This window comes from Electrophorus electricus, chromosome 14, assembly GCF_041902795.1.
Source record: "Electrophorus electricus isolate QZ-2024a chromosome 14, ASM4190279v1, whole genome shotgun sequence".
Taxonomy (NCBI): domain Eukaryota; kingdom Metazoa; phylum Chordata; class Actinopteri; order Gymnotiformes; family Gymnotidae; genus Electrophorus; species Electrophorus electricus.
Window position 1 is genome coordinate 24,976,832 of NC_137510.1, and position 22,707 is coordinate 24,999,538.

Here is a 22,707-nt window from a genome sequence, read left to right on the forward strand (position 1 = left end):
TGGCTACTATTTAGCCACTAGTCATGAATTTCCTTCAATGGAAAGCAACAAATAAAAGAGAACATGTAGTGTAGCATAACCAAAACACTACAGATATTGGTAACATGTCACATCTAGTATCTGTAAACATGCCTGGAGGTACCTGAATTACCATCTCATATGTTTTATAGTGCAGCACGTTGTCAAAGGCCGACAACTTCATTTACATTTGTGGCATTTAGCTGACGCTTTTATCCAAAGCGACTTACTATTATGACTGAGTACAACTTGAGCACTTAACCCTCAAGGGTCTTACTCAGGAGCCCAACAGTGGCAACTTGGCAGTGGTGGGACTTGAATCAGCAACCTTCCAATTACAAGTCAAGCACCTCAACCACTGAGCTACCACTGCCACAACCTCCACATTTAGAACGTAGGCTTCTGAACATGCAATGTACATGTATCTCCAGAATCACGTATACGTCACAATCGGTAGTATTTTATAACAAACAGCATTTTAACATTTGTCACTGGCTTATAAGTTGCAATAAATTTGTAATCACCTTAAAAAAATCCTTTTCTAAATATTTCATGCACTCGTACATGAATAGATGTTCTTTTTTTAAATTCACACATACATTAAAAAATATAAAGATCATAAAGATTTGTAAATATTCTTAAAAGTGTGAGTATGCATAGCATAAATCACAAAAAGAAAACCAAGCAAATGCCTTTTTTATTATAATTTCAAAAATGATGCATCATGTACAAAAACACATTAAAAAGTGTTAGTTAATTAAATCTGTACAGTAACTAAGTGATCTTTTCCATGACCTGAAAAGTCATGGTGTTCAACATACACAAAGAGGGTATAAAACTGTTTTAAATCTTTGAAGCTTTAGCCTTTGGTGAGAACATAGCAAGATAAGGTCTTCTCCTCCTCATCCGTGGATCTACTTGGTTATCTTCTTTGACATATCCTGTTAAATTGCAGAGATGCAAGTATGTTTTCAAAGGTTTTTTGCACTGGCAGAGGGAAGTTAACTGCAATTCTGTCTGCATGACCCAACAGGAAGCTCATTTGATACACCACCACACACTGACCAGAAAACCTCCCAATTTTCTCATGGGGAGGAAAGAAATATGGTTCCTTAAATAGGTGTCCCAGTTAGAGAACCACCAGTCTTTAAAGAACTGTATCCCCAGTTAAAAATCTAGCTAAAAGATTCCCTACCCTGGCGAGTCCGTTTGTTTACAATAGAATTCCTGATTAAAATAAAACTGCCGGTTGGAACTTTCATTTATGAAGGGATGCATTTCTTCCTCTGGAACCTTCTCAACCCTGTTAGGGTTTTGTATTGCTACTGTTTCTAAGTAATTCTTCTAAATAAACTGCTCCAGGTTCCTAGCCACCGAGGTGTACCCAGTTCCCACTAGAGTAGCAGTACCTCTATGGCTAAGCCTGTAAAAATGTTTTTTTCAGTCTTAACATTAGACTGTGCGGGGAGACCTTGTTTTAAAGCTGAATTATAAAGGGTCTTATTCTCATTGAGCTTTGAGTTATTACAACTGCTAAGTGACTAAATTAGCACCCATGCATGAATCCTTCAAACATGGGGATTTATAAAGTGAGAGCAGCTGAAAGGCCGGAAACATGCTGATGAGGGAATAACTATGTAGACAGTGAGGTAAAAGTGCACGCATCCACACTAAATGCTACGTGTTAATGAGTAGAGGCAAGATGCATAAAGCAGTTAAAAGGCTGCAGAATACCTATCTGTAAATAAATGGTTGTATAAATAAATAAAAATTTAAATTTTCCTAGACTAATTAGATTTTCTGAAATATCTAAAGTGAACTTAAAACACAAACGTGAACACTAATCATCTTTATATTCACAGAAATTTGGGGAAGAGCAAATACAATTAGCCATTAAGCTCTTTCCACTAGAGGCACTGAAACCTGCAGTGTCATTCAAATCACTGTGTAACAGTGATGCTAGTGAGATGGACCAGCTAATTGCATATCTCAAATATTCTGACAAAGGGACAAAATAGAATAAGTATAATGTGATAGACTTTTAGAAATGTAGGGGTTGACGGTATGTACCTCTCTCAATGCAGGTCTGTGTGGATGGGAAGCCCACCTCCCAGAAGTTCTCTGGAGTGGCAGGAGGAATGTACCGGAAACGATGGCGAGAGCAGGATGACAATTTCTTCTTTCTCTCTGCCGCAGGGAGGCCTGCGTAATACTGAAACAAATATGGAGCCACAGATAGTGATTAAATAACTTTCCATTAACATGCTGCTTGATGGACCATAAAGTGTGCCTTCACAAAGATCATAGTCTCTACTGTTGAAACATGCTGTGCAAATATTGAAAACAATGACATATGAGGAGGGAAAAATTATTTTGAGAGACAAATGAGATAAAACTTACAATCTCACACTCTTTGCATGTGTGGCCTTGGAGTTTTCGTCTCTCATTTTTCTTGCGTACAACTTCCACGCGAGCTATAGTACTGGTCCTGTCGCACAATACAGGATAAAAGAATGAAACATAATTAATATGCTTGCTTTTGAAAGTTGCACCTGAACAGTTTTAACTAGAAGCAAATCTAACTTCTCAGTGATGTCTCCAGTGTGCCCCTCTCCAGCTTGTGTTGATGGTCTGTGAAGGTCTTCTGTGGAGGGGATATTAATAAATCTGTTAAGAACAGCAGTCGTTTTTTGTTACTTTATGCTGCATATTGCAACTTTTTCAGTCTTTCCATTCCAATCCAGTCTTCTTCTAAGTGATATACTTGCTGAAGTTAAATACCACTCCTTCCTGTATCTGTGTAAGCTGGTGCATTTGGTCTGCTGAACAAATAGAAAGCAAGTCTTTACCTTCCATAAAACCTGCCTCCTCCGTGTGCTCTTCATCTTGTTCCTGTTCCTGCTCCTCTTCTTCACCTTCCTCCTCTGGTTCATTCTCATAGACGTGCTCCTGCTCCTGGGCAGACACGTCATCCTGAGGGCAGGACTCATACTCTCCTTCCCCAGTTGTATCAAAGATGTTTGCCAGGCTGTCGTTAGCCTTCAGCCCTATTCCTGCAAGAACAAAACAAAAGCTTTGGGCAATTACCACACACTGATATACCAGTCAGCATAAAATCATTGTCTTTTCTGCATAGCACTGTCATGGGATCAAATGGCGACCAAATGGTGTTGGTTTGTGTGGAAGAGGTGCATTTAACATACTATATTTAAAAAAAAATAAAAATCATCTTGCTGGCTTGAATAAACAAGCTAAATAAAATCTAACATTTTGCATTAATTTTTAGGATTAACAGAAGCTACATTTTGGAAAGGGAAGCCATGAACTTTGGAATAAGGTTAATAAGTAATGGGTAATGTAGGGTGAATACAGTACAGTATTTATCTAATAAATACTGGAGGATAAATACTGAAGTCAAACTATTAAATCTGGTATATAATCAAGGTCCTCTGATTAAAGATAAAAGGAAATACCAGATAAAGTTACCTGTTAATCCTGGGTAAGGCTGGGCATATGTATTTAAGCATTTTTTTAAATTTCTTTTTTTTTTGTGCCATTTTTCTAAGCATAAACATAGAAACAGATGACCAAATGTTGGTTTTAACTGGAATTTAAATGCATTGAAGCAATTAGGATGCTATAAATAACAAAAACACAAGAATCAAAAACATCAGACAGCAGCAGCAACAACAACAAAGGTATACTGAGGAAAACTCCACTGTGTTAACAGAAAAAAGGTCAGAGATTAAAGTCACTGGAATCCTAGAGAGGTACTCATGCTTTTCAGAGCCCTTCAACAGCAGAATCATGCAGGATCTACACACAAAGTTCAACAGCAACAAAAAGTGCTGCCAGGAGAGATTAATTATTAAAGGTTTAACTGTAGTGAACATATAGCTGACAAATGTTGACCACATCTCAGACTACAGGAAATAACACAGGCATGCCCAGCTGTGCAGTGTCCATGTAGCAAAAAAACAATGGTTGGTTACCTGACAGTCTGAGCTTGAGAATAGATGAACAAAATTTGAAGCAGCAAAAAAACATTTAATATCAAAAGTAATAATATTATAGAAAGTATTTTCATAATAGGTTACTGCAGCTGACCTAACTGGTTGACATCATCCTCATTATTGGCTTATATTCTGAGGAAGAAAAAACCCTGCTCCATGGAAGAAATTTTGGTGATATCAAGTAGTAAAATATGTTGAGTACAAGGGTAGCAAGTTCATATGTCATTTTATACTGCAATTTCATTAGGTTTAGACTGTTAAAGAGCTATATTGATCTATATTGTCGATTTACTGATCACCTAATGTACATGCTGGATACAATATTGGCAAATTTAATCGAAGAAATGCCCAAAATATATTAAAAGACTTGGATTTGGATGAAAGCCTCAGTTAAATGCCAGTAGAACTGCTGGTACCTGTGGCACTGTTATCCAGCCCAGTTTGCTTCCGGCTGCGTATCAGCAGACTGTGGCTCACATACGTACAGTCCATGTCCACAGTTTCTGGTGGCTGTGCTTTGGGCTGGGTATAAAGCAATCAATCAATCAATAAAGGAACGTTTTCAAGATACAAGGACTGTACAGTTCAGAATAAGAGTACCTCTGGATAAGTGGGGTTATCTGTGCCATACTGTGATAGTGCAGCTCCTGGATCCACACTCCAGCTCTGGTCTAAAAATACAGGGGTAAAATAACATTTTTTCCCCGTTTTCCTTGCAATACACTGCTGTCTTTTGCATTATGAAATTGCCTATGTAAAAAAACAAAACATGCACATTAGTTTAAACCTTAAAATCAATTTAAAATCCAAAATGACAAGTTTCCTTGAAAACATCCAAAAGATTACAGATTGCACAAAACCTCGTTACAAACACTACCATCCCAGATTTTAAAAAAATTAAATAAATCAATGATATAAATCCGGCCTTCTTCCAGAGGCCTGGGAGTTAGAGAAGGCAATGCAGTTCTTGTGCTGTTCCTCCGACTGCGCTCTTCTCGACTGAGATCATTGTCGTCATTCCTCGGACCTGCTACAGCTGCTCCTCCATCTTAGGGGGTCACAGCTCCAAGTGCCTCCATCACCACTAGGATAACCTTGGCCTTAACCTTCCACATTCTCTACATTTCCTCTTTCAGTCCATGCTATTTCTGATCATACTGCTTCTTATTGTATTGTTCCATCACTTGAGATTGCCACATTTATTTCCACTGCTGTTTTCTGCATCGTTATCTACTGTCACAATTCACCATTACATGCTTGTCCGTCTGGATCTGGAGGTCCCTCGGGCTCTTAGATTTGTTGTATTCCATTTTCTGTGGCTCTTCCCACTTGGACTTGGGGGCGTCCAACTGTCCAGCTCATAGGCCTTGCACATATTCCTGTTTAGAATCCATTTCCCTTTTCCTACCAGCATCTTGCATCCTACTCCTAGGTGCTGGACCTCAGGGGTTCCTTGGCACAATCCTGTGTCTCGTCTGGTCTGGTACACCCCTGCTTCAACTGACCTAGTGCTTAGCGCTTATTCTTGTGTTGCAGAATTAGGCAATGTTTCAAACAATCCATAAAACTGTAGCATTAGTGTTACAAACATACCACAAGGGCTACAGTTCTGGCTCGCCAAATGACTCTTGCATGGACTGCACGGAGGAAGATCTTCTGGCCTGCCCTGTTCTGGCTCACAGCTCCTGCCTTCACATGGGTCCTTGAAGATATAATTTTTTTTTCCATGAAAACAAACAAAATGCAACTTCGAAAACAGAATGGCGTGAAGCAACTAATGCTGAAGTGATCCAGTATCAGCTACAATACTGGTTGTAAACCAAAGACATTCACACCTACATCATGGCTCTTGGCTCTTACATGGATATTAATGTGCTCAATCATCTTGCCGGGCCGTTGCTGTGAAGATTTTGGCCCGTTGTGGTTCTTTTTCATATCCTGCTCCTCAAGCACCGGACAAGCTTTATATTGAAAAAGACGTCTCCAAACACATGAGGGGTCATCGGATTTGGGCTTGGGGACACTCGCATTCCTTACTGTAGTTGATCTGGCACAGAAAATAAAGAAAAACTTTGTGAACCATTACCGTCACATAATATTTTAAGTTGCAGGAAACATATAAAACGTAAAAAATGTTTGTATGATTAAAACGTTTGTGGGGAGGGAAGAAAATGAACTCAAAATGCTGATTTTTGAGAATAACCCTGTAGTCAGTGCTTGCTACGGTAGTTTTCACTCGCTAGGTTGCTCGGAGACTGTTCAAGTGTAACAGCTCAGTTTTTGTAGCTCTGTTTGTGTGTATGGCGAGGGGGGTTCCATGTAACTTCAGCCTTGTGTCTTTATTGCCCAGTTTACCTGAAAATGGGGAAGTACAGTCAACGCTGAAAATCACCAATTATTTATTGCATGTCTGCACAGTACGTACACACTAGATTCATCTTCCTCTTGCCCTTGCTTAAGTGGATGGTGTAGCAAGGTCTGAGAGTCTCCATCCCTCCCAGAGTCCTGAAGACAAGAGAGGCCGAAAGTTTAGTGAGCACAGCAATTTCTTTTGGGCATACAAATTTCATGCCAAAGCAATTAAAAATTCTTTCATAAACAAATTCTCAAAGCCACTGATAAATGCAAGTATAAAATAATGTGAGCATAATGGCACTACGGGGAAAAATAAATACAAATCATAATTTTGTATTTTATAGTTAAAAGGTATCTGTAGAGTAATCACTAATCTGTAGCTTTGGAATTTTTAATAAAATGTTCTAAATGTTTTCCCGCAGCACTCAGAACCTACAGTGGCTAGCTAACTAATGTCACACCAGCTTGTGACATCACCTTCTTGGCTTTTTTTTAGTTGTTATTGCATTATAGGACCATGTGATAGGATATAATGCCACCTCACAATTAACTTTTGTAATGGAATTAAGCATCCTCCTAAATCACAAATTATCTCCTAGGAGTATGTCAGGTTGACTCTGCCTGGTACAACCCGTCATATAGAGTATCAGACACTGGGTGAATAGTGTGACATGAAGAACTGTAACAACCTAAGAACCGTAAGCCTTACATTCCTAGTACCTTCTTGAGGCTTAATACAATAAAGGCTTAAGTAATAAAAGTAATTAAAAAAAAATATATTTTTTTAAAGATGGAAAAAAAAGTGTGATGAAAACAAATCGGCATGTAAGAGGTAATTATGAGATTTAATTGAAAACACAACAAATGTCTGACTAACCTGATCAGCGTGCAGATCTAGACGGCAAGTTTCCGCAACCACAGTTCTGCCATGGATCTTTGAATTGTGCTCTAAAAGGGTAAGCAGAGACAATGTAATTATGAAAGAATACATATATTCTGACTGTGTTTTAACTTTTCTTACAATTGATCTTCCAGTGCATGAATGTCGTCCAAATTTTACTTCTATTTTTGAATTTTTTACATGTCAATTTTGTTAATAAGTAAATAGTTAAATTTTCGTCTTACAGTATGTAGTTTACAGTAACTACATGTCCAAATCTTATACTTATCCTAAACAATGCCATTTAAAAAAATAAACAAATAAATAATAAGGATAGGGATTATGTAAATATAGACTATTAGTACAAATTATGTGCCAAGGAAAAAGTGATTCTAGCTGCCCAAGGAGGCGGCCCCATAACCTTGCAGCTTTCAGCTATGAAGTTTTACTTTGCTTTTGCTTTCTTTAAGACATTAAATCATTCTTTATCCTAAATAGCATTTTCGAATGTGTGAGCCATTAGCTAACATTGCACGGGACCTAAATCAGTGTTTTTTTTTATAATTAGGTTATTCGTGGTCTCGTGGCCATACAGTGTACATAATATATGTACACCAAGTGTGTACTGTGTGTACCATACATTGCTATAGTAAACCAAAACATACCGCTGCAGGAGTTTATTTGCAAAATCCTCTTTGGTAGGTACGTACACGTATGGTTGTATGAGTATGATCCTCCTATATAGCACTTTTATATTCAGCTTTGCTTGAGTAGCATAGCACACTGTGTGTTTGCACCAGCAAGAGGTCAGTCAAACATATTCACTGAAATATTACATCATACAGCATATTCTGTTCTATTTTTAACTAATATTTTAGTGAATATTTAATTCAACAATGCAATTTACTATCTGTTTTTCCAAGAACTGGATGCAGTTTGAGGCAAGTGTATAAATGTATGGCAATATATTTCTATTTCTTGTTAACGATGCTAGCATGTAAAAAGGGGGGTAAACAACATTTGGACAATATCCACATACTGGAACGGTATGAATCATCTTTTTCATTTTATAAATAGCCCTTTCCCTAAAGGCATGACTATACCAAATCCCCAAATTTCAGACTTTTTGATTTTCCCCTTTTCTGGATAGAATCACAAGTCACTCTCCAAGAAAAACCTTTTTACTATTTTATTTCTCCTCTTTCCAAGTGTACAAAGAAAGTGTTAATGATTTAAAGTTCAACACTGCTGAATTAACATATGAGTACTGTTTTATCATTGGAGTCAGTACTTACCAGTAAAATGCATCACATCTAAATCACATGTCTCCGGGACAAGCACGGCTCCCCCACGGCTGCCTGACGACCTGGAGTACTCTTCCTTCTGAAGGTCTATAAAACAGAGATTCTGTAAATAAGTGCATACTTCTCATTTTCAGACAAGTATAGATACAAGATATCCGTCTATAAAGCATCCTTGAGCTTGAGAAAGGCGCTATATAAATGTACCCAACAACAATAATAATAATAATAAAGCACATGTGAATCTGGTTTCACTAATCTTAACCGCTTCCATCCAAGAACAGTGTTGTATTTTTATAGCATTCTATAAAATGCTATATTCATTTTATAGCACAAGTAAAATGTGTCTCTTTTCCATAAACCAACCTGGCAGCGGCTGTGAGAGAGGTCTTTCAGCGTAGCGGACATGGCTCGGATCTCTCTTGCGCTTCAACTTGCTGACTACAGGAAAACTCATTGGTTGAAGCGGAGAATCTGGGATCATGACTTCCTCTGGATCTACGAACGAGGTCTGTTCTGAACTAAAGATGGAGACACGTCTTTAATTGTGTTTGTGAACAGGGTGGGGTGTCTCTTTAATTGTTTATTTCACTCACCGTAGTTGCTTCAGCTCAAGCCTCAACTTCCTGTTCTCTTCTCTGAGAATATCCCTCTCAGCCTCTGAACATCATCGTCATGCATACATAAAATACACCATTGAAAAACCTAATCCATTTTATACTGTATGAACTCATTAAACTCAAATCACAATAGCTTAAAGCTGCACTATGTATGTCTGGGGAATTGGCAACCTCTCAGGTGGAAATATGTAACTGCACAACCCACACCAAAGAACATTTGTTAACATGGGTTTTCCAGCAGCTTCACCTGATTGGAGGCATGTTCATGTTGAAGGAGAAAGAAGTCAGAACTTGTGATGGAAATGTCCTCTGAGGACATAAGTCAATTATCTGTTGTAGTAACCATGTCAGTATAATGTTGGATTTGCATTTGGGACCTTTCAAATGCAGATGTCTGACAATAAAAACATAGAGAACCTTAAGAACCTTATTCACAGAGTACTACATTAAACCTTAGCTACAAGAGTGTCCAGTAAATTTGAAAGTCTAATTTGCTATAGTCAGTATCAGGAGGAGTTTAGCTAGGAGAAGGTACTGTTCTTTAGAAAGCTACACCTAAACAATTTGTATTTACTGTGCTATGAAACTTTTGGCTGAATATCCATTGTGTCAACATTGTCTGTCAAAATGTTAGGTAACGTAACCTTACATGAGCCAGTAGCTCAATGCAACCACAGAAAAGATCAGTTAATTTAGCAAGCTATCCACCATTAACCATGTATTCTCCAAATATTTTAATTCCAGCTCAATATATAAATTTGACAATAAGAAACAAATCTAGCTCATTTTTGTGGTGAGAATTCTATTACCTACACTGACAGACAAACTGTAGCAATATAAATTATTTAAGTATAATGGTTATGGTTTATCAAATAGCAAAAAACAAACAAAAAAAAACAAAAAAACAAAAAAAAACATCAGCCAATGAATCGACTGATATTAGCTAATTTTGAGTCTGTGTGCGGTTGATGCCTAAAGAGGTCTGACATGTTTAAATAATAAAAAAAAACTCCATCCGACAGCTGTTTTTGAATGAATTACTTTTTTGCTTTACAGGGTGACTTGAAACAGCAGGATTCTACTTTAGCAGATGTTTTTTCCTCTTGTCTCAGTAATGTGACTTCAACAAATCTTATATAGTGCAGCTTTAACATGAATTGCATTGACCCATGGGTATAGAATAAATAAGTTGCACACTACATTTGTACAAAAAGTGCAATTCGTGTCACAGACTTACTAATTTCATTGATGAGTGGAAGATTGTTTTGATTTTCAGTCCCAGCCTGTGTCTTTTTTCTCTCTCTCTCTGTCTCTCTGCAGCGATCACAAACTGCAGATTTTAATCTAGCAAGAAATATAAACAGATTTTTTCTTATTCATACACACACGGGTGCACGGCCTCACGCGCACACACACACTTCTAAAATTCTGTTCATTGTACCTTTCAAATATGCACATATGAACTATGGTGTCTGCATAAGAAAATATCAAGTCATGACAGTGCTGTCAAGTTAACCTGCTTGAAATACCTATCCTTCAAAAGTGTGATGGAATCTTGCAGATTTCTCTGTTCCTCACGCAGGTGCTGGTTCCTATTATAGAACTCCTCCAGCCTCTGTGCATCACTGATGGAGACAGCAAACAAATTCCACAGAATTGGGGAAATCACTAAAATGTGCTTATTATACTACATTTACATTTTGTGTGGATTGCTTGACATTAAGTGTAGTGAAATTAAAATAGAAAAATATTATTGGGAACTGCATGAAGTGAGAAATATTACCAGAATATAGAAGAAACATGCATGTAGAACGGTTAGTTATAACACCTCCTTTCACTGGTGTTAATATACCAAATGATAGTTGATCATTATGAATAAAAAAAGAGATATGGGGAGCGATGGTCAAAAGATTAATTCAGGTAAGATCCGCATATAAAAAACTAAAAAAAACGTCCTTTAAAATTGTGAACTTGTGTTACCAGCAGCAAGTATATGCAAATTACCTGAATTATTTCATGGCCCATATTCAGAGAGGATTTTAATACACATCAACTGAACAAAACTGTTAGACTGCTTTGAGAAAACAATGTATTTGAAAACTAATATTCGCAGAATTTTACCCCACTTACAGATAGCGCTCTTTCTTCAGTTTGGTCACCTTTAACTGCAGTCCTATATGAAAAACAGTAACTTTCACATGGCTTTCACATACATATTTATACATACATATACATACATTATATACATACATTATATATATATATATACACACACACACACACATATATATATATACATACACACACTTCTGAATTTGTAGTAGTTTATCAGCCAGTTTATCAATTTAACTGGCTCCTCCTACTAATTCAGATGCACTTTGCTTGCACAGCCGATGAAGGACCTCTGTCTGAAACATTGTTTCTCTGGAAACTGTGTACATTACTACAATTTATTTATATATATAAAGCAATTGTAAAACTTTTGAATGCCACTGATACCTACCTAGCTTAATACAACCCACAATAAATTCTAATCTTTTTGGCCGTTGGACCACACAGGTAATAACACCAAGCCTCATATTATTAGGTGTATGTACAGTAATACCTTGCAGTGCATTGTCATGGCAGACTCTGAGGCGGTTCAGTAGTTCATGGAAGAGCTCATTCGTCTCAGCTGGTGTGCCACCAATGCCAGGACTGTTCTCATGTCCACCAGGAAACTGAGGACTTGTCATCCTTCTTTAGCAGTCAACGTAAATCCTGACTAACAACCTATTTTTAACGAGGGAACAAAAGGCAGCGTACCATTAGTTTCTACTAGCTAAAGTTGCTACCCAGAAGACTGTTTTAGCTACTTGTTGTCAGAATAATCTAGCTACGTTAACTACTATATCTAGCAATATGGCTGAAAACACTGAAGGCAACAAATGAAGTTTAAATTCCTACCAAAATATGACAAACACAGCCACAAACCCCTCTACTGCCGCTACTGTGAACTTTGCTCGCTCGCTTTCTAACGTCCCAAAACCAACTCAAACTGGACGGACGCTTTATCGCCACCAGCTGGGCGTCGGCAGGGCAAAGAAAAGCGCCGAGAAGGTAGAAAAGCTGAATTAAAAAAAAATGGATATATAGCTGTAGGTAAAGTCGGTAAATATAATCGATTTATTCACAAAACACTCGTCATATCTTTCCTTAAATTGCAGCGGCTCTGTGCCGCCAATCCTGTAGGTGGCGACGATTCATGCGAGAGCCAATTATACGAAAGACGACGAAGAAAAGGTAAGCTCCGGAAGTGAAGGTAAACTTCACACAGCGCACAACAGCTGTTTATTTTTTGAGAAACAACAGCGATAAGTGAGTTTTACGTTGTTCTGGTTTATGTTAGGTGTTTTTGTCAACACATTTAATGTTTTTCTTTCTCGTATAACCATGGATTTCAAGCAGTGATTGGCAACTTAGAGGCTCTCGTCGTTTAATAGCTCATGCGTGTTAGCCGGTGGGCTAGCTGGCTTTTCTTAGCTCGGGCGACGGGACAGGTCAGGCTCCTAATCCTAATAAACTTGCTTCGGATAGGGTTCTCCTACACACCAGAAAAGCCGAGGAGAAAAATGAATTTCGCCATTAAACTAAACCTCCTTTCTCCATCAGAAGCAGTCTTATTTCTTCAATGCTTGTATTTCTTTTATTGTAATGAAAAGGTTAGCTACTAGCTAGCTGGCTCAGTCTTCTGAGTATGTAGCTGGCTAGTTACTTGTTAAACGTCGTAAAGGTGTCGTGATGGGTTTCATCCGAGACTTCATGAATTAGTTTAAGGTTGCCTCTTTAATTTTCTATTTTTTAACGTGCACTTTAAGTAAGTAGCTTGTTCGGGTGAATATCACAGAAGTAAAAATACCGTCACAAACCTTTTCTGCCACCTGTCAGTGTGGAACTGTTGAGACGATGTTGTCCTTAGGTTAAATATTGTCAAAAATGATAACCTATCGTGATAACAGAAGGCAAAGTTATTATAGACTATTATAGATTCCTGTACCAATAATTACTTAAACACAATATGCAACATGATCTGTAAATCATAATTTTATCGTTTATTGTAGCTTTATTTTGTATTCTGTTTTCATTAGAATGCCAGGCCCTAAAAGAAAAATGCAATCTTCTGAACCTCCAGTTAAGAAGAAAAGGGTGGATCAGAGTTTGGTAGCATCTGATAAATCTGGTCGAATGTATCAGATGCCCCAGAGGTCTACAAGGGCTGGAGCTTCACAAAAGAAAGATTTAGTTCAGTCCAAAGGTTCTTCAGGACGCCTGAAAAAGGGGAGGGAAGGGCAACCTCGTCGGTCCTCCAGACTGAAAACAAACCCAAAGAAATTGGCAAATAGAAAAAGGCAGAGAGTATCAAATACTGTGTCAAAAGAAACAGGCTCCAAGCATGGTGCTGCAGTTTCAGATACACCTGGTGACAAAACATGTCAGACTTTGCCAGTCCTAAAAAAAGGAAGCCGGAAATACTCTCCAAGAGTGAAGAGAGGTAAATGTCAGTCTCCCCCTTTGGAAAGAGTGAACACGGTGTTAACAGCTCTTGACCCTGTCCTAATAGAGCACAGCTATGTTCAACCTCCTGATTCACAAAGTGAAGAGACAACAATGCAAGACAAACGCAAGGCTGGAGGAAACGCGGGCCTGACGGACCAAGATCCTGCCGTGTGTGTTTCATTGACCGTAGAGAATGAAGCCATTGAAGCCATTGAAGCTAAGCCACCAAGCGTGATATCAGTTGAGCAAAAAGAGCTCTCAAATGATACCAGTGAGAAAATGCCTGTAAATGTAGACGCTAAGGTGAGTCTGACGAGACATTCCTCACCACCTCTCCAAGCACTTTTTAAAGTTATTCAAGAGACTAGCTTCAGCAAACATGGCTTTAATAGTAAAAATATCTCTGTGGATGAGCTTGAGGTGGTGAATACATGTTTCCTGCAGGATACTGTTCAGAGTACAGAGATCTCTGGTCCACCTGGAATAATGCAGTGCCCTCTCACATCAGAGATTTTTTTTAAGCTTGATGATATTGGGATTGAACACTGTGTGGTTGAGATCGAAACTGTGGAAGAAGTAGTTGAGGCTGAAACAGAGGAGGACTCAGTCGGTGACTGTGTAGCCTCCGAAAATAACCAACAACCACCCCAGGACTTGCAGGAATCAACTGGACTCAAAGAAACCAGCAGAGCTGTGGTATGCAAGGAGAGCATGTTGACTCCTTCCCTGCCACAGGACAGTGCAAAAGACTCCACTCAAGGTTCCCCTGCACAAGCGAGCTCTGAACCTCCTAAGAAGCAAGCGATGAACCCTCAGGCCAGAACCAAAGCTCGCCTGGCAGCACTGGCTGAAGAGAGGGCTGCCGCTGCTAAGAAACCGGCCCCCAAGCAGCTCAATCTCCTGGCTCTGTGCGAGGAGATCGCAGATGACATTGCTTCTGACACAGCAACGGCCAGCGAAGAAACAGTGGAAGGAATCGCCCCGTCTGATGACGTGAACCACAGCAAACTTGAGGTGGAGGATTCACTTCTCCCCACTGCTTCTTGTGACCCGCTTCCCTCTGAAAGCCCAACTGAGGACACGGTTGAGGACACAGCTGAGCACACACTACAAGAGAAAACCCCCACGAAGCGCTTCTTCCTCAGCCAAGTGAACGTCCCGCTCAAAACGCAAGAGAAGAAGAAGCTGTCCCGCTTCCAGAGACTGCGGCAGGTGGAGCTGCAGAGGGATAAACTGACGTGGACACGTGTTAAGAAGCTGAAGACCGAACAGGCTAGTCAGGACACCGTGAAAGACTCTGTGCAGTCGCCTGTCTCGGCATCTGCTAGACAAGACAGCCCTCCTCCCGAAATTGTCTCGCCAGCTGCGCCCAAAGTGGGACTCGGTGAACGCAGGAGGGCCCTCCCTGCTGTAGCTCCACCCATGCCCAACGGGATTACCAGCCCAAAGCCCAAGCCTGTTATAGACTATAAGGCGTACAAACCCAGACCAAAGTACTCACCGGATGACTTTGAGCTGGATGGACCAGAAGAAGAAAGCGGCAAGTCAGTTACCCCCAGACACGAGGTAAACACGCCGATGCCGATGTCATGTGCAACCTAATAAATGCACTGCAGTCTACACTATCTTTGACACAAGACCACTGCGATTGTAATGCTTGAAGTTAGTCATACCTATCGAAGAGATTTAATTTACTTCCACACATGGGTTATTAAATAGATAATCCACTCATCTCTTCAAAACAAGAAAAAAAATGAACCATAAATCAGATTGAACACCTTGGACCAACACAAGATATCACTGTTTTGTGTTTCATTTCATAGGGGAGAATGGAGCATCCCTCATCTGTGGCAGACGAGCCCTCGAAAACCTTGGCAAGTCAGGCATGTCCCCAGGGTCCTGCAGGTAAGATTCAGTGTGTGGAGGAACTCCCTATTCTTGGTCCACTATAGCTACATTTAGACACAATAGAAATATAATGTTTAAAAAAAAATTGTGAAATCATACCTTCTGATTATCTTACTGTTTTTTTTTAAAACACAAGCTTGTCAGAACAAGTCTGAATTTCAAGGGTTACGGTTACAAAATCCATTTTGGTCCTACATAAAAAAAAAAATGAAATGGAAAAAGTTGTTACTAGTGTTTGTTTATTAACAATCTAAAATAAAACAAGTCTTGTAAACATAAAATATTCTTATTACAAATTCAATTAGTTTGTTGTGCTCAAGACATTGACAAAGTTGTTAGTATTGTGTAAGTATTAAAAATGCAGTTTTAGTATGATACTGTAGCTTCAATGTGAAGTGGAATTATTTTTCTCCCCTACTAAATACACTGTTCTTCCTTTAAAAGTGTCTGCAGACAGCACACCGAAATCCTCCAGCGACCAAGAACAAATATCAGCAGAAAATTCACAGACCACAAACAGGTAAATGCTTCTTTGAAATGGTAATGAAAGTAATTTATTCTTTTTATCATCAGCCAACATATCGTTTGATCATTCTAAATTGTGATAAAAGCATTATTTTTTATTTCAATATGCTTGTACTTTTAAATTCAGAAGTAGCTGTGGATCAGACACAGAGCTTCATAAAGAGTTCAAGAACAATTTAAAGTCGGCGAATACAGGAGGAGAGCAAACCAGCTTAGTAAGTATAACTACCAAGACGAATGTGGATGTGCTCTGTGTGAGTAAAGTTTTCCCTAACTAAATAAAATGTACATGGTACACTGTAGGATAGGAGCCAGAATGCGTTTGGAGCAGTGACCTGCAACATATGTGGGATGCTGTACTCTCCCTCCACCACAGAGGACGAGACCCAGCACCTGCTCTTCCACAACCAGTTCATCAGCGCTGTCAGATATGTGGTGCGGACATTACACTGCCTATTACAAGATCACTGGATACATTTTGTCTGTGCACTGATAGTTTGGGAAATAGTCTTTGAGCCAAGAGTGGCTTTCTGTTATAGCTGCAAAAACTAAATAAGGCAAAATGTTGGCCTTTGTAATATTATCACAGAAGGCTACAGTATGTAAATGAGCTGTCCAATGAGTCAGTTTTTAATTGACCAGCATTAACAATCGCAGACATTCCAGATTTTTTTCTTTTTTGGAGATTTGATGAATTACAGCGTACCCGTTCATGTACAGCCCTAGCTTGTGTTGGCTTTCTTCTCAAGAAATCTTACTGATGAACTAGATTTTTGATTATCTTTGCAGACTTTAATGGAAAATGAATTCTGTTGTTAAATGCTTACGTTGAAAACATACTTGATGGACCTCTGCAATTTTCTTACACATACTTTGATCTTGCAGCTTAGTTCAACTTGAGTTGAATATGTTGCAGGGATGGAAGAAGGAGAGGATTTTAGGAGAGTACCCAGATGGCAAGATTATACTCGTCCTCCCAGATGACCCCAAATATGCACTGAAAAAGGTACTCATTCACTGCAGTTTTTATTACCACTACACATACACATGCACACTGATCAGCCACAATATCAAAACCACTGACAGGTGAAGCGAATAACGTTATCTTGCTACAATGGCACCTATCAAGGGGTGGGATATATTAAGCAGCAAGAGAACAGTCGGTTCTTGAAGTTGATGTGTTGGAAGCAGGGAAATGAGTACGCTTAAGGACCTAAGTGACTTTGACAAGGGCCACACTGGGTCAGTGTGTGTCTCATTAGTCGACCGGGTCAGAGCATCTCCAAAACCACAGTTCTTTTGTGGTGTTCCCAGCATGCAGTGTTTTGGCACCTACTGAGAGTGGTCAAAGGAAGGACAACCGGTGAACTGGCAAGAGGGTCATGGGGCATGCAAGGCTCACTGATATGTGTAGGCAACAAAGGTTAGCCCGACTGGTCCAGTCTCACAGAAGAGCTACTGTACCACAGATAGCTGGAAAAAGATTAATACTGGCTATGATGGAAAAGTGTCAGAACACACAGTGCATCACAGCTTGCTGCATAGGAGGCCACAGCCACAGACTGGCAAGAGTGCCTAAGCTGACCCCAGTCCATCGCTTAAAGCACCTACAGTGGGTATGTGAGTAGCAGAACTGGACTGAGGAGCAATAAAAGGTGGTGGTCTTGTCTGATGAGTGATATTTTCTTTTACATCCTTTGGACGGCCAGGTGCGGTATGCATCACTTATCTGGGGAAGAGATGGTACCAGGAGGCAGTGTGATGCTCTGGGTAGTGTTCTGCTAGGAAACCTTGGGTCCTAGCATTCGTGTGGATGTTACTTTGACAAACATCACTCACTTAAACATTGTTGCAGACCAAGTACACCACTTCAAGTGGCAAAGGTTTTCCCTAACGGCAGTGGCCTCTTTCAGCAGGATAATGCACCCTGCCGCACTGCAAAAAATGTTCAGCAATGGTACAAGGAACATGAGAAAGAGTTCAAGGTGTTGACTTGGCTTCCAAATTCACCAGATCTTGATCTGATTGAGCATTTGTGGGATGTGCTGGAAAAACAAGTCCAATACATGGGTGCCCCACCTTGCAAATTGCAGGACCTTACAGGACACCTCACAAGTCGCAGAAAGATCTCCTGCCAACATCTTGGTGCCAGATGCCACAGAGGCCTTCAGAGGTCTTGTGGAGTCCGTGCCTTGACAGGTCAGAGCAGAGCTCTTTTGGCAGCACGAGTGGGACCCACACATTAGCCAGGTGGCTTTAATGTTATGGCTGATCTGTGTCTGTGTGTGTGTCTCTGTATGTGTGTGTGTGTATATGTATGTATGTGTGTGTGTGTGTGTGTGTGTGTGTGTGTGTGTGTGTGTGTGTGTGTGTGTGTGTGTGTGTGTGTGTGTGTGTGTGTATATAATATAATTGTTTGTAATTACTTTGCGCATAATGTCATTGTTCATTCACTGGTTATGTTACTGGTATTTTGCTGTTGGCTAAACAGCTCCAGTAAAATAGGCTAGTGTATTTTTTTCCTATTCAAGGTGGAGGAGATTAGAGAAATGGTGGACAATGACCTGGGCTTCCAGCAAGTGGAGACTAAGGTCCCTTCCCAAACCAAAACTTTTCTCTTCATTTCAAATGACAAGAAGGTGGCTGGGTGCCTGATTGCTGAGCACATTCAGGAGGTCAGTTGCCATCTATTTATCGATCAAAGTTCAGCCTTTTGTGTTGACAGTAAAAACAACAGCTTTTTTTGGTGTGTGTTCATGGTAACTGCTGAAGGGCTAAGATGATGATACTGGTTTTATGTGTAGGGCTACAGGGTGATAGAGGAGCCACTGCCAGAGGGTTCAGAGGGGGAGAAGGTGATGTATGAGCGTCAGAGGGCATGGTGCTGCTCTATTGTCCCAGAGCCGGCCGTATGTGGGATCAGCCGTATCTGGGTTTTCAGCATGATGAGGCGGAGAGGCATCGCCTCGCGTATGATCGAGTGCCTGAGGTACGCAGTGCTCTTCCTTTCATCAGGGAGCAGTAACTGTTGCATCATTGCAGCAGTAATTTTAGTGAATTTTCCTCACAATTAAAATGAATACTGCATGCTGCCGCAATCAATCTCATTTACAAAATTTTCCACTTAACTCAAATGTATATGATCAGGCTGGACATATTTAAATGTTTCCTGTATTAGTTTTGCACCAACAGGAAGGACATTACACAAATGTCCTTGCAACTGCAATGGAACACATTTCTCTTGAAGTTATTATTGCAGCATGTAGCCACTAGATAGTGTGATATTTTGATACGGTGTGTCCTTTTAAAAGAAAAACTATTTAAACATGACCAAAACTGAATGTTTCTTCCTCTGTAATGTAACTGTCATTCATACCACAGTTTTTGCTTTCTTTCAATTTCAGGAACAATTTCATCTATGGATCTCATTTGAGCAAAGATGAGATTGCTTTCTCTGACCCCACACCCGATGGCAAGCTTTTTGCTACACATTACTGTGGTACATCACAATTTCTGGTGTATAACTTTGTCAGTGGGACACGCTTGACCTGACACTATTTGCATATGGACACAATACTCCCACAGAGTCCCCGGTCCCCCCCCAAACACACAACAGACTAAGAACAGTTTCAAACAAGCCAGTGTTGCATCCAAACACAGAATGATGAGAGCACCCTGAGGACATTAACAGGTTTTAGTTATGCCCATATTTAACAGCCTTTTTAAAATGAGGTTGATTTGGATCTAGGTTTTTTTTTTTTTATATCCTAATGGACAGAGTTATATGGACAGTGAGAAGCTAATCCAAGATCTATGATATGCTAAGTAAGTAATTTTTCCATCTGAATGAGGTTTATTACCTCTCTTCTGAAGGCACACAATGCAGTTATGCAATCATGTCATCTACCCCCTTGCAAGACCAACCAACATGGAAATTTGCCTTGAGTGAGGCTCGGCAGTAGTGTTAAGATATTGTTTTGTTTGGGTAAAAACACTGATGCTGTTCTCTCAGGTTTAGTTGGAAGTGGATTTTAGGATTTACCATATGTAGAAGAAGCCATTTTGTCTAGAGCACAGTTATAAATTCAGTGTTTACTTATCCTCTTTTAACACAGGGGAAAAATGTATGAACTCTACTGCTGCAAGCAATGTCTCTCCTTCGAGGCTTCCTTACAACAGACCCTTCTCAACAACAGAACCCTTCTTTTTGATCTCAGGTTGAAAATCAACTGAAAATCGGAAAATCGTTTGAGGCTAGTTTTTTTTTTTTTTCCAAGCGTTTAAGCATATGTTAAAACTGTTTGCACATGAAATTTCAGTATTACAATATAGCACTGTAAATTGGAAAATTGAAAAAAATGCCTAAACCAATCAATGACTAGCTTATGAATTTTTGCACCAGCAAAACATTTTTTACACATGCTAAATGCTTTAGTCCATTTTGATTCTGTTTGGCTCTTCCTTGCAACTACTTTCAGAGCATATTTTTTTATGCAGTGTATCCTAGTTGGACTTCATTGAGATTTTATATGCATGGCATTTGGCAATGAAAGCAATAGATACCATTTTCTGCTAATAATTTCAGTTATCACTATAAGTACAGTACAAGCTGTACTAAATACAACCACCCACCCACCCCGACATGCCAAAATGACTCAGCCCTCTCATTTTAATAGTTGTAGGTAATGATTTGGTTTTTATGTGCCAGTGTATTTAATTATATTAATTTACTCCAACAGCCTGTCTATAGAAATATACACTTTTATCATTTTGTAAGAACGTTTTCAGTGATGCAGAAGGGAAAATTAATATTAAAACGGGCTTCAGCAGCTCAGTGCCACAAGTTGTAACTAGATCATCCTGTAGCATAACCCTGAAAACTGAAATGCCCCTTACATTTTAAAGTCCGTGTCTGGGGACACAACCTTCAAGCCATAAAAAAAAATCCTCTAGAAGAAATGGGTCCCCTTTTCCTTTCTACTACTTGTTTCCTCCACCTACATCATGTCCCCTGAAGTCAGGCACAATTTTTGGTACCTAGACATCACAGCACAGCAAGCGTGGAGGGGAGAGTCATTCTTGTAACATGCCCATGATTATCTCTTTGTATTAATGGGAAAAGGAAAATGACCAATCAACCAATCAGACCATGAGCAAAATGTACTTTTTTGTGGATTAATAGTCATGATTAACAGTGACATTTCTGGCAACCCAACTTTTCACACATCTCTCCTATGGAAATAGTGCCTTAGCAGGTTGAATTACTCCGGAGTCGTGTCGTCGTTCCAGTCTCGATCAAAACAAGATGATCAGAAATCAAACAAAAATGCTGCATCTGGGATCAATTGATTACATCAACAACTAAGTTTCATGAGAAATAAAGCAGGTTATCCCAATACATTACTGGACTACCTTTTGATACACTTGTTAATAAATAAAACAGTGTCCTCCAGAATTCTTGGCGTTGGTTGTTAAGGGGGGAGGGGTATGAAAAATGTCATTTGTTTCTCAGTTTATTCTTTTACATTCAATTTTTTTAAATCAAATAAATATTTTTCCCAAAAATGTGTCAATTATGGGCACCCCTAGAAAGTGTTGTGACTGTCTACCTGAACTAATTTTAGTTTCATCTGAATGTCATAGAATTTTTAGGTGGTGAGCTTTACAAGGCCTCTACTCATCAAACTGCACAAAAACATTTCTGTAACAGGAGGCAATGCTGACAAATGTCATTTAAACTCTGCCGTTAGGTTTCATCATCAGCTGTAACCAAAAACTAGCTTTGTCACTAGAAAGATACAGGTGGGATAGTGTGGCAAATAACCTGTCCCAAATGAATGGCTATTTTTGCCTCAAAATGCCCTGGAAACTTGCATACGATAACATACCTGAGTCAAGTATCAAGTCCACTTTTATGGACTTTATTTTTATTTTGGTGCCAAGTAGAGAAAAATGCCATGACAACTATTCAAGCACATTTTAAAGATAATCTGTGACAAAACTGTTTGAATAGTTGTCAGCTCACACACAGAAAGTCAAATTCCAGAATCTTGAGTACATTTCATTGACCTAAGCGTTGTTTATCAATATAATTATTCAGAGGCTGCTTCTCAACTGCAAGTTCATAATCAATCACCACAGACCTGGAACTGAGAGCCATCCTATATATAGGAAAATTAAGTCTGCCAAAGAACCTGAGCAGCATTGCCCTTTTGGGAGACACCTGCAATACTGAGACCCTCTTGATTTCCACTGAGGAGTTCAAAGTCTTGTGCACAAGGCAATGCCTCCAGCAGGGATGGAGTCGGCAGGCTCACAGCCACCAGCAGTGACAAGAAGGATCAGACTGACAACACAGCCCTACAAATAATCATACAGATAATGGTGGACAGTTCACATGTTGAGAAACATGTTCTCATAGTGATACAGTTGAAGTACTTTGGTTCATGATGCCAGATAACAGGCAAAGAGGGAGAGAGAGATGAGCCTGACAAGTGGCGCATAAAGGAGCTTCAAAGCAGGCAACCTTAATATAAAAACCAACTGATTTG

The 22,707-nt window shown here is 39.5% G+C and overlaps 2 protein-coding genes across 8 annotated transcripts; one reads left to right on the top strand and one right to left on the bottom strand.

The window, feature by feature from the left end:
- Nucleotides 1–697: 697 nt before the first annotated feature.
- rbbp8 (retinoblastoma binding protein 8) lies at nt 698–12,272 on the bottom strand. 3 transcript variants are annotated; one of them, XM_081696247.1, is made up of 20 exons: nt 12,134–12,272; nt 11,793–11,959; nt 11,318–11,360; nt 10,717–10,812; nt 10,425–10,531; nt 9,164–9,227; nt 8,934–9,088; nt 8,562–8,657; nt 7,264–7,334; nt 6,457–6,536; nt 5,892–6,078; nt 5,625–5,733; nt 4,632–4,702; nt 4,448–4,553; nt 3,505–3,579; nt 2,868–3,071; nt 2,602–2,662; nt 2,419–2,506; nt 2,089–2,230; nt 698–959 (listed from the first exon to the last, which is right to left on the bottom strand). In XM_081696247.1, the coding sequence occupies exons 2-20, from the start codon at nt 11,920–11,922 to the stop codon at nt 862–864; spliced, it is 1,983 nt and encodes a 660-aa protein (XP_081552373.1). In that variant the 5' UTR covers nt 11,923–11,959; nt 12,134–12,272; the 3' UTR covers nt 698–861. The 3 variants fall into 3 exon arrangements, with proteins under 3 accessions (XP_081552373.1, XP_081552372.1, XP_081552374.1); XM_081696246.1 differs by having other exon boundaries at nt 5,871–6,078; XM_081696248.1 differs by lacking the exon at nt 3,505–3,579 and having other exon boundaries at nt 5,871–6,078.
- Nucleotides 12,192–21,721, top strand: esco1 (establishment of sister chromatid cohesion N-acetyltransferase 1). 5 transcript variants are annotated; one of them, XM_081696243.1, is made up of 11 exons: nt 12,192–12,286; nt 12,394–12,469; nt 13,315–15,289; nt 15,547–15,628; nt 16,076–16,151; nt 16,284–16,371; nt 16,460–16,591; nt 17,073–17,162; nt 18,688–18,831; nt 18,961–19,145; nt 19,561–21,721. In XM_081696243.1, exons 2-11 carry the CDS (start codon nt 12,432–12,434, stop codon nt 19,706–19,708), a joined length of 2,958 nt encoding a protein of 985 aa, XP_081552369.1. In that variant the 5' UTR covers nt 12,192–12,286; nt 12,394–12,431; the 3' UTR covers nt 19,709–21,721. The 5 variants fall into 5 exon arrangements, with proteins under 5 accessions (XP_081552369.1, XP_081552368.1, XP_081552371.1 ...); XM_081696242.1 differs by lacking the exon at nt 12,192–12,286 and having other exon boundaries at nt 12,331–12,469; XM_081696244.1 differs by lacking the exon at nt 12,192–12,286 and having other exon boundaries at nt 12,458–12,488.
- Nucleotides 21,722–22,707: the final 986 nt, after the last annotated feature.

What these genes read in the sequence shown, in the direction of transcription:
- esco1 (XM_081696243.1), top strand. Translation starts at nt 12,432, where the DNA reads ATGCGAGAGCCAATTATACGAAAGACGACGAAGAAAAG. An exon ending in CGAAAGACGACGAAGAAAAG is followed by an intron (nt 12,470 to 13,314) that starts GTAAGCTCCGGA and finishes TGTTTTCATTAG; the next exon opens with AATGCCAGGCCCTAAAAGAA. An exon ending in AATTCACAGACCACAAACAG is followed by an intron (nt 16,152 to 16,283) that starts GTAAATGCTTCT and finishes TTTTAAATTCAG; the next exon opens with AAGTAGCTGTGGATCAGACA.
- rbbp8 (XM_081696246.1), bottom strand. Translation starts at nt 11,922, where the DNA reads ATGACAAGTCCTCAGTTTCCTGGTGGACATGAGAACAGTCCTGGCATT. An exon ending in CCATGACAATGCACTGCAAG is followed by an intron (nt 11,361 to 11,792) that starts GTATTACTGTAC and finishes TTTTTCATATAG; the next exon opens with GACTGCAGTTAAAGGTGACC. An exon ending in ACAGACCTGCATTGAGAGAG is followed by an intron (nt 960 to 2,088) that starts GTACATACCGTC and finishes GCAATTTAACAG; the next exon opens with GATATGTCAAAGAAGATAAC.